A 15,972-nucleotide genomic window follows, 5' to 3' on the forward strand; every position below is an offset into this window, starting at 1 on the left:
TTTTATTCCCGAGGTGAACGCCGCGGCACTTGGCGGTCAATTGAGAATTTCCTAGCGCGAGCGCGAGTTCTATCTTTTTCTGCCCTTTAATCCTGATTCGTTCGCGCTTGTCGTTTGCATATCGCGAAGCATGAAAAAGTGGTCGGTCAACTAAACGCGCTTAATTAGCGTCATATTTTTGACACAGAATCGACAGACTGATCTTTCCGCCGAAAATATGCTAGCCAGTTACGTGTCGACCGGTCGATTTTTTGGTTACTGATTTATAACGCGAGTTCAGCGAACCCAGACGTTACCTTAGAAATAAATAAATCGTCAGACTGCTGGCTGGAACGAGTTTCAATGATAATCGACGACGCGTGATAATATATTAACTCGATGCATTTATTTAATCTTGTGACACTAAGAGTGTGGCGAGATCTCTATAAGATACGAGAAAACTGCATGTTCGTTAATCGTCGATGGGTAGCTAAATGAAAGCTCGAAATCCATAGGAGAGTTATTGAATAAAAATTTTCGGTATCCTTTTTACATGTTATCTAATTCTATCGAGTTTCCTATAGAGAGGATCGAACCTTGTTCAGGAAATTAAAGGTTTTATAAAAATGTAATTAACTGCTCGAGGCCGAAAATGCTTATTTTTCGCGCATTGTCGCGTTAACAACAGATATCGGGATTTTCTTAAACGCGTTACAAGGCGCATTCGCGCGCGTCTCGCGCGATTCGCATTCGCGCTCACTTTCTCTCATTTCCCGCTCCTCGGCGGTTGGATTTCGCGAATCTTTCGAAATATCGCTTGCGCCGATAAAAGGAGGCGGACAGTCATGCCGCACGATTTAAACCAGTCTAAACCTCGAAGCTACAATAATATCCCGATGATTGGCGCTATCGAAACTGCTGGTGTCATGTTTGACACCAGCACCTTCTGTTGGCGCAACAGGTCTCTTTTTTTTTATCGCATCTTAATTTTACTAAAGGAAATTTGTAGCTATTTCTAGCGAAAACTTGAAAGGAAATAAATGCGTGCGATATATAGATATATAGCGAAAAATAAAAGTATAACGATGATGATTGGATTAGAATAGTCTTTTCAAGTAGTGATTTTATTCCAACTTTACAACTAGCAACAAAAAAGTTGATAGATCTGTCTCATGGATTTGAGTTCAATGCTAAACGTCGTCGTCAGGATGACAGGCTTTTAAAATTTACTTATGAACTCGAGAGCCCGCAAAGCGACAGGTGAAGCTTAGCAGTGTGTTATAGAATGAAGCTGGTTCGCAACTTTGTCACGAATTTTTTATTTTATTCTTTGCACACGGGAACCTTGAATCGAGCCTTGAATATTCGTGTTACGCGAAATAACGTTTCTTTTTCAATTTGCAACTGTGGCGATCGAAAAGGATATACATATATATCGCGCGCATTTATTTTTAGCCTTTAGAGTTCCTTGACTTTCTTCTATCATATATACATAATGCATGTACCTATCGTACATAAATTTAGTATCGCGTATCTCTGGCATCGCGCACGCCGCGTAAAATCGTCGCCGACTTTTTGTACCTTCTGGGTATTCGTTAATACTTGAGCGTCGATGCCCATGTACGCGTGGGTCTCAGGCCCATCGCTACCGACGACCCACTCCGGCAATGAGAGCGGCACTCGGCACTGACGGCACTCCGACCCACATACCCAGTGAATCAAAAGTCAATGGGCGGCGCGGCCGGTGCGTGGTGCGTTCGCCGCAATTTACGCCGGTCTCGCGTAAAACCGCGAGAGAAGACACGCGCACGTCGGTCGCGGATGAACTTGCTGTGCCGGAGAGTCGCGCGGGTAACCGGATTCTGGCGAAAGCGGTCCTGGGAGCGCGGTGCACCAGGCAGAAACTCACTTTTCAACGTAATACGTTGCGATCATCAATTGCGATGTCAGGATTATTACGATGGTTCAAATGCCAACTATAATTCATTTCGTCGAAAGCATCAAGACTACTTTCAAAAGATGATTTTGAAATTAATTTTGAAAGTAAAGAATAGCAGTTTAATTTTAGATTTTTCTTAACAATTATATCAGCTTGGACGTAAATATTATTACAAAATAATTATATATATTAAAATAGCTAGATTTTTAATTTTCTTTCTTAACTTGGTTTCTTCAATATAACATTGGACAACTCGATCTGTCGAGCATTGAATTTGTATACAATACCAAAATATTTTTACGTTATATCGTAAGAAATCATCGCTGAAGAGCTAAGAAACCCGTCAGACTCGACTCGTATATAACAATCCATTGGAAAATCTGAAAAATGAGAACGCTGGGACAGAATTATAGTGCGTAATGATTTTACAAGAAGGCTCTATTCCAAAGTCCATCGACATCCTGCGATCCCAGTGGCGTCTGCGCCCGATTTAACGACGTGGTAAGAGCGAAGGAACACATACAATCGTGATGTATCGAGCGTTTAAACGCTGTCCCTTGGTCCGCGAGGCGGATGGGATCCGCTCGACAGAGCGGCCACTGTGCGCCGAGCGATTAAGCGGCCTCCGTCGCGCGGAGGAAACGAGTGGCTCTAAACGAAAGGGTCTCCGAAGAAGGGCAGGAGCCAATTGACTTCTCTCGCGTCCGAGAGAGAGAGAGAGAGAGAGAGAGAGAGAGAGAAAGGAACGATGAGACGAGCACGCGAGTGACGTCGTTCGCTCTCGAAAGAAATGCCGGATCTTATCGCGACGCTTCCATCCGGGTGTCGTCCTCGCCTCGTCGATCATCGTGAACTCCTGGAGGTGCAGGACGGTTCGGAAGATCACCGCGAATCTCACAAAGGGATATTCTCTGATAAAAATCTGATGAAAATCAGGGCGAGAAAAATAACAAAAAATGTACAGCCCGAGGAACCGTATCATGTTCACGAGCACGACATGCGTGTGTGATATACGACTGTTATAATATATCGTGTAATATTTGTTTGCGCATATGGCTGTGCCGAGAACGTTTGCTGAGCAATAAATATGACGCTATTTCTCTTTTTCTCGCTCTTGTATCTCCCGTTTTTTCCCGTTTCTTGAGAGAGATTTCGTTTCTCTTGTCACCAGGCAGTTTTTTCTTTTTCTTATAGGCATCTTAGTTTCGTGGAGAAGTTCCATTCTTGCGTAGTCTGCGACGCGCGCATCTCCGCCGTTGCTTTCTCTCTCGATTATGACAATTGCATAATTCTAATGCGCGATTCGAAGACATTTATCTCTCTCCAACTATAGAAACACCTTTATGGACAGAGTGACGTCAGCGGTCGATACTTTTCTCGAACAGCCGGCTTGTATCCTACACCTTGCGATAAGGAATATCTACTTATGTCTCGTTCGAGCGAGATAAAGGGTATATATGAGCGAGCCCGAGGCCGTTCGACAAAACGGAGTCGGTTTTTTTTTCTCTTTCAAGCGTTCGCCTTACACCTCTGATGATAACGCTTGAAAATGGAGTAGAATTTCATTTCATTCCATAATTTTTTATTCATCGAAACAATGCTGTAATAACAACAATGATTTTGCAAATAAAAGTATACTGGGATGATAAATCAATCGTAATTGAAATAAGAAACAACGGAGATACGAAATATCGCGAGGCGCCGTCTTATAAATATAACCGAACGCATTTTTATTTACGGTCATAACATTTAATTTTATCTTTCCGACAACGAGGAAAGAATAAATTTCGAACCTCAAGTAGTAAATTTACCATCCATAATTTTCTCTCTTCGCGGAATATTCTTGCCGGGAAGTTAAATACATTTTAAATTGAATTGCTAGTGGAGAATCAGAGATACTGGATTGTGAATCTAAAGCACGTTTAAATTAGCGACGCGCGCGATTTCGTATGCAAATGTGTTTGCTCTCAGGTGAGGCGACGTAATTCACGAGAGACGCGGACAAACACTTTTATCTCGGACTGCGATTGCGATGTATAATTTCCAGATGAGGCTATGCTCATCGAATTCGACGACGACGACGACGACACACGTATCGTCTGCGCGCTCTGCATGAAATTTAAATCGTATCGCAGCCTTCGGCTCCGGTATGCGCGCTAATAACTTGCTTACGCATCACCGTGATACGATATCGAAATATTAATGGCCGGATGAATAACGATTAATAAACAGATCCGTGAATTTCGAGGCGCAGAGACGAGTTTTTTTTTTCTTGAAGGCCTGAATTGACGTCCACACGAATTGGCGCGATTCCGATTATAAATTCGCTGGTATCTGCCGAACATAAAGCTTAACGTAAAATCGTCCAGTCAATTTTTATTCCGAATAACTTACTCCTCTCAATAAAACTATACGTACAATCTGTCATTCTTCATTTGCAGTCTTAATTTAAACGTATAATTATTTTTATATATTATGTATTAATATTATGTATTTTTAGTAGATCTCTTTTAAGCCAAGGTAGGCAAGAATACAAGATTGCAATATATGATATACAAGAATTCGAGTTATTCATATAAATCTAAACTACAATCAAGTCTCACACACACGCGTGCATAGATCTTCCAGTTATATTCGTCTCTACGGAGATAATCCAGTGGAAATTTATATTCTGCTTTTAATGACCGAATATAATATGCTTCATTCTAACGGGCGCAAATTTCTATCGGCATTCATCGTAACGGAATCTCATCGAACGGACTCCGTGAATGCCGCACGAGGGCACAGTGCCGTCTCTGTTCCGCGTTATCTCATCGATCGCGCGATCAGACAGAGAGCTTCACGGCTCGATCACTTCGTCTTCTGGACGTTGCCGTCGCGCGCGAGGACTCATCGCGTCTCGCCACGTGCACGAAAATCGACACCGCACTGATTCGCACAAAGAGCAACCGTTGTTGTTTATTTCGTCCGGTTGGTCACTCGGGATCGAGATCGACAGTCGAGTCCATTGGATAATATAAAGCTGCGATACAAAAGCCTCCATACCGTTTTGAGAGACAAAATAATTCATGAAAGTGTGAGAGAAGCTTGGAAGTGAGATTTTAGCTTAAAATTAAATGAATAATTTTAATTTCACACGTTCGTTGCGCGCACGCATTTATATCTGAGAAGTACAACATTATTATGACATAACTGCATATTTTCCTGAACAGCCGTTCACACTTCCTTTCTTCTCTTCGTGATGCGGCTCGGATTTCTACTCCTTGCGCAGTATTCTTACTTTTCCTCGTTCTCAATGCGAGATATTCTTGCAGAGAGCGAAATCTAAGATCGTGCCGAAGCGATTATGCGGGAAATCTGGAGTACATACATACTGCAGCCCCGCATGCACATTTTTACTCGTGCAGGCCATTAAAGCGGCTCATATACCCGCTGACGAGGAGAGCTCGTCGAGGGACCGTCGTCGTCGAGGAGTGTCGTATTTCCGTCGGCCGGAAAAACGCATACATACCGGTTTACCCCGGGCGGAGGTTCGGCGCGCGTGCAAATACAACCGTATACCCAGACCCCCTCCCCACCCCGGCATGTGCCCCTGCGGGATATGGGGCCCCCGTATCCCGTATCGCGGACGAATGATTTTACCGCACACGCGATCCATTCGTCTTCCTTTCAATTCCATTTCTCTTCGTCGAGCTGCGTCAAACTTTTATTATTGAAACACCTTTGTTCGAAATTTGTTTAAAATAAATTTGTCAAATAAAAAAATCTAGATTCTTCTCGAAATCATGTTAGCTCTGTCATAATACTCCCACACAATATTCCCGCATTAGTGAATCGTTGTAACGATTTAATGTTCTCCATTACATTCTCATAATTGTGTCTACTATACGAAGAGGGAATTCTGATATAAACTCAAGATTCACGTTTCCGCTGCGTGTCCAAAGCTAAATTTCTAATTTCTTATGTTTACCGTTCTGATAAATTTCGGGAATTTATGGCCCCGTATAGAACCGGCACCGCGCACACTAATAGTCACGTCGTAAACGGTATCATGAATGCCTTTACGACTGACGCATCGATAATAACTAAACACGGCCGATAGCAATATCTGCCTGTCATTCGACCATCTAGCGAGCGGCGAACAGTTAGGCTTGACGTTTCGAGCATTCCATTCTGCTCCTCCGGCGAGCTCCACTCAGCGATAAAAACTTCTTTGTTCTCCTCGTCTAGAGTACAGTTACGAGTACTCGTCGAGATGATCAAACTACATTGTCTATACGTGCATGCAGCTACAAGTGTACAAAGCGCACGTAGATTTCAGACATTTGACTTTAGCGTGATTTTGAAAGACATGGATATAGCGAGTGATCGAATCGAGATAGCGCTGCATCCAGGCACGGCTGCAAATAATGAAGAACGTAGCCGCGGAATGACAAGGAGAGATTTATCTATCCTCGCGTCTCGTATTGCGAAGGCGAAGGAGACCTTTCGGCCACCGGGTACATATACCATATGTCGACCGTATGAGAAAACTGGTCGACCGGTGAGACGTCTGCGGATTCCGTGTGGCCTCCTTAAGCAGCTCCTCCGCTTCTCTCTCTGCCCTTCCCTTCCCTTCCCCGATCGTGCCATCCTCGACGGCGATGAGGCGCGTACCCGTTCCCAAGAGCTCGACGGCTGTCTCTCTCGTCCCACCAGCCCATCCGAACAATTATCTCTCTCTCTTCCACTCTCCTGTCTCTCTCTCTCTCTCTCTGATCGAAAATCGACGCGATTCCGAGTGATCGGAGCGCGTCAAAGGGCAATCGGCCGTGTAGCAGCCGATCGGAGATTGCTAATCCGCGATTACTGCGATCGACTCTTACCTCCAACCCTTTTCTCATGTAATATGCGTATATACAACGCATCTTAGATTCTGCTCTCTGCACAGAATTTAATTTAACGAATCCGCTATCAACATTTCGCAAATTGTATCCAATTTAGACGTTGGTCTTCAGTTTCGCTATCATGTTTCGTTCAATGCGCAGCTCTAAAATTTTAAAAATTAAGTTGATAGGATAGCCAGTGATAGGCATTGAATTTTCAGAGGCTCGTGCTCTCTGAGTAGTTGTTCAGTGTTTGAGAAAGGATGTCTGTTCGTCAAAATTAGTCTACATTGTTGAATATAATAAGAACGCGCAAATTAGCACATTTACGTTTCAAAGATTCGCGTGTAATTTAATTCGAGGATACTATCCAGCGGTATTAAATTTGATCGTCGCGCATCCCACGTGGCATCTATACTCTCTCGGTCTGGATACAAGAAGCCTATTCCGCGAGTGGCCCGCAATTACGCTCTTTAAAAGGCGACGCATGGATCACGGAGGGAATTCGCGACGATCGAGGAGGAGAATTCCTCAATGGCCGACGAATGCGGCGGTCCAAGTACGAGACCTCTGGCTGCATTTACAACTCGTTGGCCCTTCGTACAGTGAGTCCGGCGAGGCGGCCGCCTAAGAAAAGCCTTGGTCGGCCGGCAGCGGAAAGGAGAGAAGAGGGATGGAGCAGAATTATGGGAGGGGAACGATTGTCGGGCTCGTGTATTCAGTACTCGATGCACCGTCGCGCGGTATGCGTCGTCGCTGGTGCTCCACGACCGGTTAAATCGAATTCTCGTCCAAGTTCCTCGACGTCCGGGATATCGTCGGGAGGACGTGTCCCCCGGGAATCATCCACCTGGGCAAAAATATTAACGGGGAAACGGGTATCTGACCGGGGATCGACGTCGACTCCCCTTCGCTTCGCTGAATTCCGATCGTTCTTGCGAGGACCGTCTCGTCGACCGTCCTTGGGGATCCTTGAGAGGTCCGCGCCTCCGCAAGGACATTCGGCCGTCCTTCCGCGGCGTGCACGGCGAAACGTCTCGCGGTCGTTGGCCGAATCCGAGAGCAACAAGTGGTCGCGCCACGCGACGAGACTGACGTCTCTCGTTCGGTTGCTCCGGAGTCGCCTCCGTTCCTCCCGACGACGGGGCAGCACTTCCCCGAAAGAGAAAAGGAGGAGGAAGCGGCGAGGAGACTCTCTCGACGGCGATCGAGGAAGAAAGTGGCTCGAGGCCGCTCGCTTCCACGCAACGAATCTTGGAATTCCTCGGCGAAGTGCGCGCCACACGATGCGGCGATCGTCTGTCCGTGTCGTGTAACACGTCGTCGTCGCCGATCGGCGCGTCCTGAAACGGAAGGATAACGAGAGAAAGCCGGCTCCTGGGCCTTAAGCCGTGCCAAGATCGCCGCGGTGCTGGAGACGCGCGATGATGCTGCTCGGTGAAATTGGCGGAGCGACGATTCTTGCGCGACACGCGCACCGGCGGCTGAACGCGTCGCGAGACACGCACCTGGACGCGTCCCGAGGGATCGGAGTCGCGCGATAAAACGTAGGAATCTGATTAGCGTGTGTGGCTGATGCTCGTCGCGCGAACCGAGTGACCCGGAGACTGGCGAGAATAAAAAGTTTTTCTATCTACACGTTCGGCTGTCCGTGGATTTGGTCGCAGATCTGATGACTTTTGAGGGAACGACTGAGTGATCTGTTGAGGATTCTGTTGAAAGTGTATCGGACTTTAAACGCGGTCGAAGAACTCTCATTGCGAATTTTGGGATCGTCCTTCAGAGAAACTAATTATACAGACATAAGTTATCTGTCTTTATCTAAATTGATGACGGCTCAACTCTCGAGCGTGTCGAGATTGAAGTGCTACGATTTTGGGAGGTGTTTCCGATCAGAAACAATTCCCCCTCAAAGTGACGCTAATCGCGTGAATATGAATTAAATAATTCCTGATTAGGATAAGAGTTCTAAGTAGATTATCGGAGTGCATTCTGAATTCGAAGGAATCTCGTGAAGTTGGGATCGTCCTTCGGAGAAACCAATTATACAAACATAAGTTATCTGTCTTTATCTGGATTGATGACGGATCACTCTCGAGCGTGTCGAGATTGAAGTGCTCCGATTTTGCGATCAGAAGCAATTCGCCCCTCAAAGTGACACTAATCACGTGGATATGGATTAAGTGATTTCCGATTAGGATCGACAATAAGAGTTCTAAGTAGACTATCAGAGTGCATTTTGAATTCGAAGGAATCTCGTTGCGAAGTGCTGATCTAAATCTTCTGTTTTTTTTTTTTTTTTAACGTAATGTGACGTAAATGCAATCGGAAAGCTGTATATTGATTTAAAGAACATTTTTAAAAGGAACTGACATCTCCGGCGGCACACGTGCGACCACCGTCCACCGAAACGCCTCCGTTTAGTCGTCTCGACGCATCGCGTCCTTCCGCGAGAATCCAATCGAGAGACAGAAACTGCTATCAAACGCCCCCGCGCTCGCGATAGTCGCCGGCAACTCTCGTATCCGTGACCTATAGCGATGATTACGTTCGTTACGTCGTAACCGGAGGAGACGCGACAGGATGACGGTCGTGCCGACCCGCTCGCTCCTCTCCTCGCCCGAGTTCTGGAAACGCTCGCTAACGGGAACGACGATGTCATCGTTCGTTGACGGCGAGGGTCGGTCCAGGTCGTAGGCGCTCCTCCTCGTCGACGAGACTCGAGTCGAAAAAGAAAATCATCCCGTTTCGCGCTGTTTGCCCACTCCCCCTCTCTCTCTCTCTCTCTCTCAGACTCTCCCCGAAGTTTTCTTCTCGTGCCACGAGAAACAGGATCGTCTGAATTAACGCGGTGACCAATCGAGCGACCATGATGAAGTTCAAATCGCTGTTTCGCAGAGGACAGCCTAGCCAGCAGCAGCAACAGCAGCAGCAGCAGCAATCGGCGCAGCAGCAGCAGCAGCAACCGGCGCCGCTGCGCCAGGTGCCAAGCGCCTCCTCGCTGGAGGCGAAGAGCGACGTCTCGCCGACCGGGAACAGCTGGGCCGGCTCCCTGGGCAGCAAGGAGCCGGCCAGACCCAAGGTGACGACGACGTCGTCGAAGGGCCCCGCTGCCAAGGCCTCCAAGATGCAAGAGCTGGAACGCGAGGTCGAGGCTCTGCGTAAGGATCGCGCGCGTCTCGAGGCGAACTTGCGCGACGCGACGTCCGATATTCAGAATCTGCGCGAGCTGCATGCCGAGCTGGCCGCCTTCAAGGTAAGCGTCCGAAAAACCCAGCATCGAATCGACAAATAATTTCTGACTATTCAGGAGCGATTGTTATACATATATATATCTGTATCTTCGAGGTAAAGAATTGTATCTCCATTATTATGAATTCAGAAAAAACAAGGTTTAAAGTTTTAAGTAGGAAAATGATATGTTTTTTTAGATATAAAATAAAAGTAGCAAGTCTTGATTTATTAAGTTTTTAATAAAGTAATTTAACTGACACGTTTAATGGTACAACTGTCAATAACACGCTGTGCCTGATTTAAAAATTAGGCACCATAAAAATTTTCAATACTTTTTTAACATTGTACTTAAGGTGATCCTAAAGCCGTGATTCTAGCCGGTTTTTTTTCGGTTTTTTTCTTAGCACTAATCTTTTAATTGGCTTTATAGAAATGCAAAATTCTTGTTTAGAATTAAAGTACGCATTAAAATCTAGGTCATGGTGGTCGAATTTATATGTGGTGGTCGTCACGTATAACCAAAAATATTAATTTTTTTTCGTTTTTGATATAAATTCGACCACCATGACCTAGATTTTGATGCGTACTTTAATTCTAGACAAGAATTTTGCATTTCTATAAAGCCAATTAAAAGATTAGTGCTAAAAAAAAACCGAAAAAAACCGGCTAGAATCACGGCTTTAGGATCACCTTAAGAATTAGTAATAATAGACATAAGATGCTTTACTATTACGCAATTTCAGCTTCTGTTATATTGAAAAATGTATTAACTCCATTTTGACAAAAACTGGAGATACGATTCTTTACTTCTAAAATACATATGTGCGTGTTCGATATTTACAAAATATCGAAAGCGTGACGATTATACATGAAGTCATATTTAGCCACTCACTGGTTCATTCCCTGTTTATTTACGATTTCTCTACATTTACACTTGCATTTCCATTATTTGTATAATATCATGGTTTTTTTCTCGATGCTAAAAAGGATGTATTTTTTTTAAATGTATTTGATATAGGTGTATCCTAATATATTCTTAATTACCTTTATTATTCCTTTTGACATGCTTTTCTTTCATTAAAATTAAAAATAATCGTTGTTTTTCAAGCATTATTATTCTTACGAAACGTAATTGGCGATATAGGCGCACATAATTTTATTTTCTTCTCGTGTCTCCGTCTCATCTCCAAGATTTCACACCTAAGATAGTCAACAATAGCTTAAATTCGTCCCGATGGCGAAAGGATTCGAAGAAGTTTTTTCTTTATCAGAAGCGAAAGAGTGATATAAATAAACGTGTTGCCACACGAACACCTTCACACAATTCGATATTATTCTGTAATAATATCTCGCGCTTGTCCTTCTCCTCGTTTCGCGCACCGCCCGACCGAAAGTACCGAAACCAACTTTAGCGCGCTATTTCGGATATGCGGTTACCTTATTATGCAGAGAGGCAGAATCTTTTATTGCTTATTTTATAGAATCAATATGCATAGAGCTCTGACTTTAAATATAGAAATTTCGAGTACTTCTGATATCTTTCTCTCTATTAAAATTCGATCACGCGTAATAATTTTCTTTCTATTTATAACGTTAATTGATCTTTCCGAATAATTTGCTAGAATTAAATCGATAAACCGACGTAATTCTTATAAAATTCAAAATCTGTTAATTCAGCTGCGATTTACCTCGAGGAAAATATCCTCTCCGCCGCAGTTCAGACGTAACGTATCATCGATACTCCATTTCTGTCGGCTGAAAAATAATAACGTGCATTCAATGTAAGGCGCATTTAGCTAGCGATTGCGACGCAAAATGCGCTCGATGAATGAATTATGCCGCGCCGCGCACTGTCGCTCTGATTCATCTATACAGTTGACGTCTCTCGCATTAATTCCTCCCCTTCCCCCTTCGCAAGTGTGCGCCCGTACCTGGCGTGCTCCTTGCACACGTGCATACCTGCGCCGTTCCCTCCCTCCTCTCGCGGCTTTTTTTCTTTCACGTCCCGTACAAGGAAGGCGACGTAAGGCACGGTCGAGGACGACTGGGCGGCTGTAAAAATATCCGCTTTGCATCTAAATTACGCTTAAATAGATCGATCCAGTAAAAAACACTGCCGCTCCTCTTCTCTCGGTTAAATCGCCGGTGTTTCGGCGCTACGGGGTGTTTCAAAAATTTACGTAATCGGGGTGCAACAGATTTGTATATCTCGATCAATTCGGAGTCGATGCTTCCTCGAAGTTTAATTCAATTATTCTGTCAATTTTTCAACATCCGATGTCAATCATTTCGACATCTAAGTTCCAAATTATGAATTTTTATTGAGAAAATCGCGCTTTACTCGTCTCTCTCTCTCTCTCTCTCTCTCTCCCCCTGCAATTTAATCCATCGAAAGAGATGTTTCATTTTTAATCTTGAACATTTCTCTAATCTCCACAAAAATATACACTGTTAAATTCGTAATTACTATATGTAATTATTAGATATACAATTATATTCAATTTGAATCATTTTTAACTATTCTTATAGGTTGCCACTGCTCCTATTCGATATGTCGTTAATTTAACTAAACCAAGGAGTTAAAGTGGAGTTAAAATAATACTGTTTTGTGTTAAAATAATACATTTACACACAATTACTTAACTTAAAATAACAAAATGTTATTTAACTCAAGATATTGGTTTAAATTTCATTCTTTAATATTTAGCAGTGTATTTTTTTTAGATATCGACTCTAAAAAGTTTCTCGAAGAATCCCTCGCCAAGATATCTTCGGCCCGGAACACTGCGCGAAAACAATCCCATTGTGTTCTCTCGGGTTCCTTCTACCTGCAAAATCTTCACATTTTTCCGCAATCGTCACGCTTGACGCTTGTTTCAGTCCGACCGACCGCGCGAACGTATAAAAACCCGCAGCTATTCTCAAAGAATATACTCTACATTCTACAAAGCTATTTCGCAGGGTGTGCGGTGCACCCTCCGTGTCATTACCCCCTCCCCAATAATCGTTGCTGGGACGATTGTGGGAAACCCCCTTTCCGTTACGCAATCGAATTCAATTTTCGACACTGCGAGATGGAAAATTCGCGAGTAGACAAATCGCGTTTCTCTCGTCGCGGCGTCGTCGCCGCGAACAGCCGGGATCAGCGGGGGGATCATTTTCGGCCGGCCGCGGCGCGGCGTCGGGATCTGAACTCGGCGGAAATTATACCGGTTTCAGTCCCGGAGCTCGTGTAACCGACGTAACCGTTAGAACATTAGAGAGAGAAAGACGGAGAGCAGTGGAGGGGGCGAGAAAGAGAGATAGAGAGAGAGAGAGAAAGGGCACGAAGAGTCGTTTTTGCGTGCTCGAAAACGGAGCCAGAGGGCGTAGAGCGCGGCGGGGATGTTTACGCAGGAAGAGAGCCGGGGAGGCCGAGCGGATCCGATATGAAGAAGCGTTGCTTCTCGTCGCCCACGGTAAACCCCCTCGCCCGTCCTGACGTAGAACCGCGGGAGCCCCGTTCCCCCCCTACCCCCCGTCGCGATCGCCGTCGTGTGAACGTCGCGGAGTTCCGTCCTACCGGCGTTGAACCGTCTCCGCGTCGCATGTCGTTTGACTCTAACCTCGAATCCGGAATCCGGATTGGCTCCGTGTCGCATCCCCCCACGGCTCCCCCCGTCGTCGGTGCGTTATTTACGCGGCGTCGTTCCTCGTGCGCCTCTGTGTTTTTCCTCGAAACGGGGGGGACGAGGGACGGGGGACGCGAATGTTATGATCGCGAACTGTCAAGATTGTTTTCCCACGCTTTTTCCGAGCCCCTCTTCTCGGAGTGTGTCTCGTGCGAGGATATTGTAGTCCCCTATGTGCAAAAAGATCACGATACAGATGTAGCTGTTAAACGTCGATTTATAGTCGTAATTAAGCAATTGCAGATGTTCTTTCGGTGTAGATACTGTGTTAGAACCTCATCTTGCTTGAAATATTGCATGCTTACCTTGAAACTGCTCCGTTCTATCGATCTCACGTTGATTAAGTTTGAGTCGTTGATTAACGGTGTTTGTATTTGTTGCTTTGACACATATAGGAGCAGCATCATCTGGAGCTAGAGCGTCTTACTGAGGAGAACGAAGCTCTTCGCGTTCGTCTCAGGGACGTGGCGCACTCTCCGCTGTCAGATTCGGAGAAACAGCAGCTGCTGTTAGATGCCTCGAGGCTCCACAACTCCGCGCCAGCCTCCATCGCCATTCCTCAGGACGATGGTTCTGCACACAATGCCAGCACACCTCAGGAAGGAGCTCAGTGCACCACTCCGGACTGGGACAAGCACTCCTCCAGCTCGATGTCCGAGGTTTCGGTTGCGTGCTTGCAGGACAGGATCCTGCAAATGGAGGAAACGCATTATTCCACAAACGAAGAATTACAGGCTACCATTCAAGAATTAAGTGACTTACAGGTACGATTCTATCTTGTTAATATTGAAAAAAACATTGTACGGAAATGAGAATACAAGTTTTTAACTAATTAATGCCAATCACACAGGCACAACTGACCGAATTACAAGCGGATAATGAAAGGCTAACAGAGGAGAAAGGAGTTCTTTTGGAGTCACTGTGTCGTCAAACAGAGAAGCTAGAAGACTCCCGTTCCAAGGTTGACACTTTGCAGGGACTACTTTTAAGGGAGGAACAGCCACAGGAAGCATCCAAAGGTTACAATACAGAAAGGGAACAGAAACTTGTAGACCTCCTGAAAGTGAGTGCACTAAATTTATATGTGTAAACAGGAAATGGACGATTGCTGATTTATTCGTATGGTTATAGAGTGCGCAAGAGGAACGAGAGACTCTACTTCAAAAGCAGGAGGAGTTGACGAGTGAATTGAAGAGTCTGAGAGCGACTGCTGACGCTAGTGCGGCAGAGACTGAACGCTTGACGAAATGCGTCGAATTACTGGAGGCGTCAGTGGACGCCGCAAACGTCGAACGAAAGCAGTTGGACATGGAATTGGCGGAAGCGAGGCAGGAGGGCGCGAATCGCAGTATAGAGATCAGTAGATTGGCGACTTTGTTGGAGAACGCGCGGGCGAAGATCGAGGAGTTGGAGCAATCGAGGCAGCTGGAGAACAAGAGCGAGGCGGACGAACTGCTAGATGCGGCCAGAAGGGAGAAGGACACGCTCGAGACGCAGGCGGCAGCATTGCAGGAACAATTGGCGCGCTCACATTGCGACCACGATCGATTGAGGGATCAATACTCGCAGCTTCAGGAAGAATATAAGGTATATTTGTTTTGTATGTGTAGAAAAGACAAACTTGAAATTTTTCAAGCAATTTTGATCAAGAAAGCGACTAGTTTTCCTTAAAACTGTGAAAATGTAGAAGTAAACTTTTTCGTTTGTGTAAATAATAAATCAAGGAGATAGCTTTTATACAAATGAAATTTCAGGTGGCTCGAAATAATGCGAAATCCGCTATAGACGACCTAGAATATAGGCTGAATCAGTTGAAGGATGAGCGACTGTCTGTGAGCACGGAACTGCAGCTCGTCCGAGATTCCTTGGCGGAATTGCAGACGCAATGCCAACGGCACCTGGAGGATAAGCGGGAGCTGAAAGCCGCACTGAGCGAGGCGCAACGAAGAGAGCGCGAAGCGCAAACGCGTCAGTACGAGTTGGAGCGCGCGTTGGCCGACGAGCGTAAGCTGAGACAGGAGGAGAGCGCGGAGTGGGAGCAGTTCCAAACGGATTTGCTGATGACCGTGCGAGTTGCCAACGACTTCAAGACCGAGGCTCAGAGCGAGTTGGAACGCGTGGTAATGGAGAACAAGGCGCAGAGAGATAAGCTGAGAGCGCTGGAGGCACAACTCGATAAACTTAACAAAGGTAAACAAACGGAAACGGTCGACTTCTCTTAAAACAGAAACTGTTATGTGATAGTATATTGTGATACGTGACGAACGTCTAGGATCGTGAAGAT

At 45.4% G+C, this 15,972-nt stretch overlaps 1 protein-coding gene and 1 long non-coding RNA gene across 7 annotated transcripts in view; one reads left to right on the plus strand and one right to left on the minus strand.

Annotated features, from left to right (window-relative positions):
• LOC139812224 (cytospin-A) overlaps positions 1 to 15,972 on the plus strand; it is a 45,070-nt gene that overhangs the window by 24,045 nt on the left and 5,053 nt on the right. For 5 of the 6 annotated variants that reach the window (XM_071776898.1, XM_071776904.1, XM_071776900.1 and 2 more), the window contains 5 exons: positions 9,682 to 10,039; positions 14,084 to 14,452; positions 14,539 to 14,751; positions 14,820 to 15,275; positions 15,443 to 15,878. In XM_071776898.1, the coding sequence (XP_071632999.1) occupies positions 9,682 to 10,039; positions 14,084 to 14,452; positions 14,539 to 14,751; positions 14,820 to 15,275; positions 15,443 to 15,878 (1,832 nt within the window). Of the gene's footprint in view, positions 1 to 9,681; positions 10,040 to 13,239; positions 13,476 to 14,083; positions 14,453 to 14,538; positions 14,752 to 14,819; positions 15,276 to 15,442; positions 15,879 to 15,972 lie in introns of those variants that run through there. The other variant, XM_071776902.1, reaches the window with a different exon arrangement.
• Positions 10,221 to 14,112, minus strand: LOC139812229 (uncharacterized). The gene is made up of 3 exons (XR_011731836.1): positions 13,994 to 14,112; positions 13,623 to 13,858; positions 10,221 to 12,069 (listed from the first exon to the last, which is right to left on the minus strand). It is a non-coding gene; the product is annotated as an uncharacterized lncRNA (long non-coding RNA).

The sequence above is a fragment of the Temnothorax longispinosus genome, chromosome 4 (assembly GCF_030848805.1).
Source record: "Temnothorax longispinosus isolate EJ_2023e chromosome 4, Tlon_JGU_v1, whole genome shotgun sequence".
NCBI lineage: Eukaryota > Metazoa > Arthropoda > Insecta > Hymenoptera > Formicidae > Temnothorax > Temnothorax longispinosus.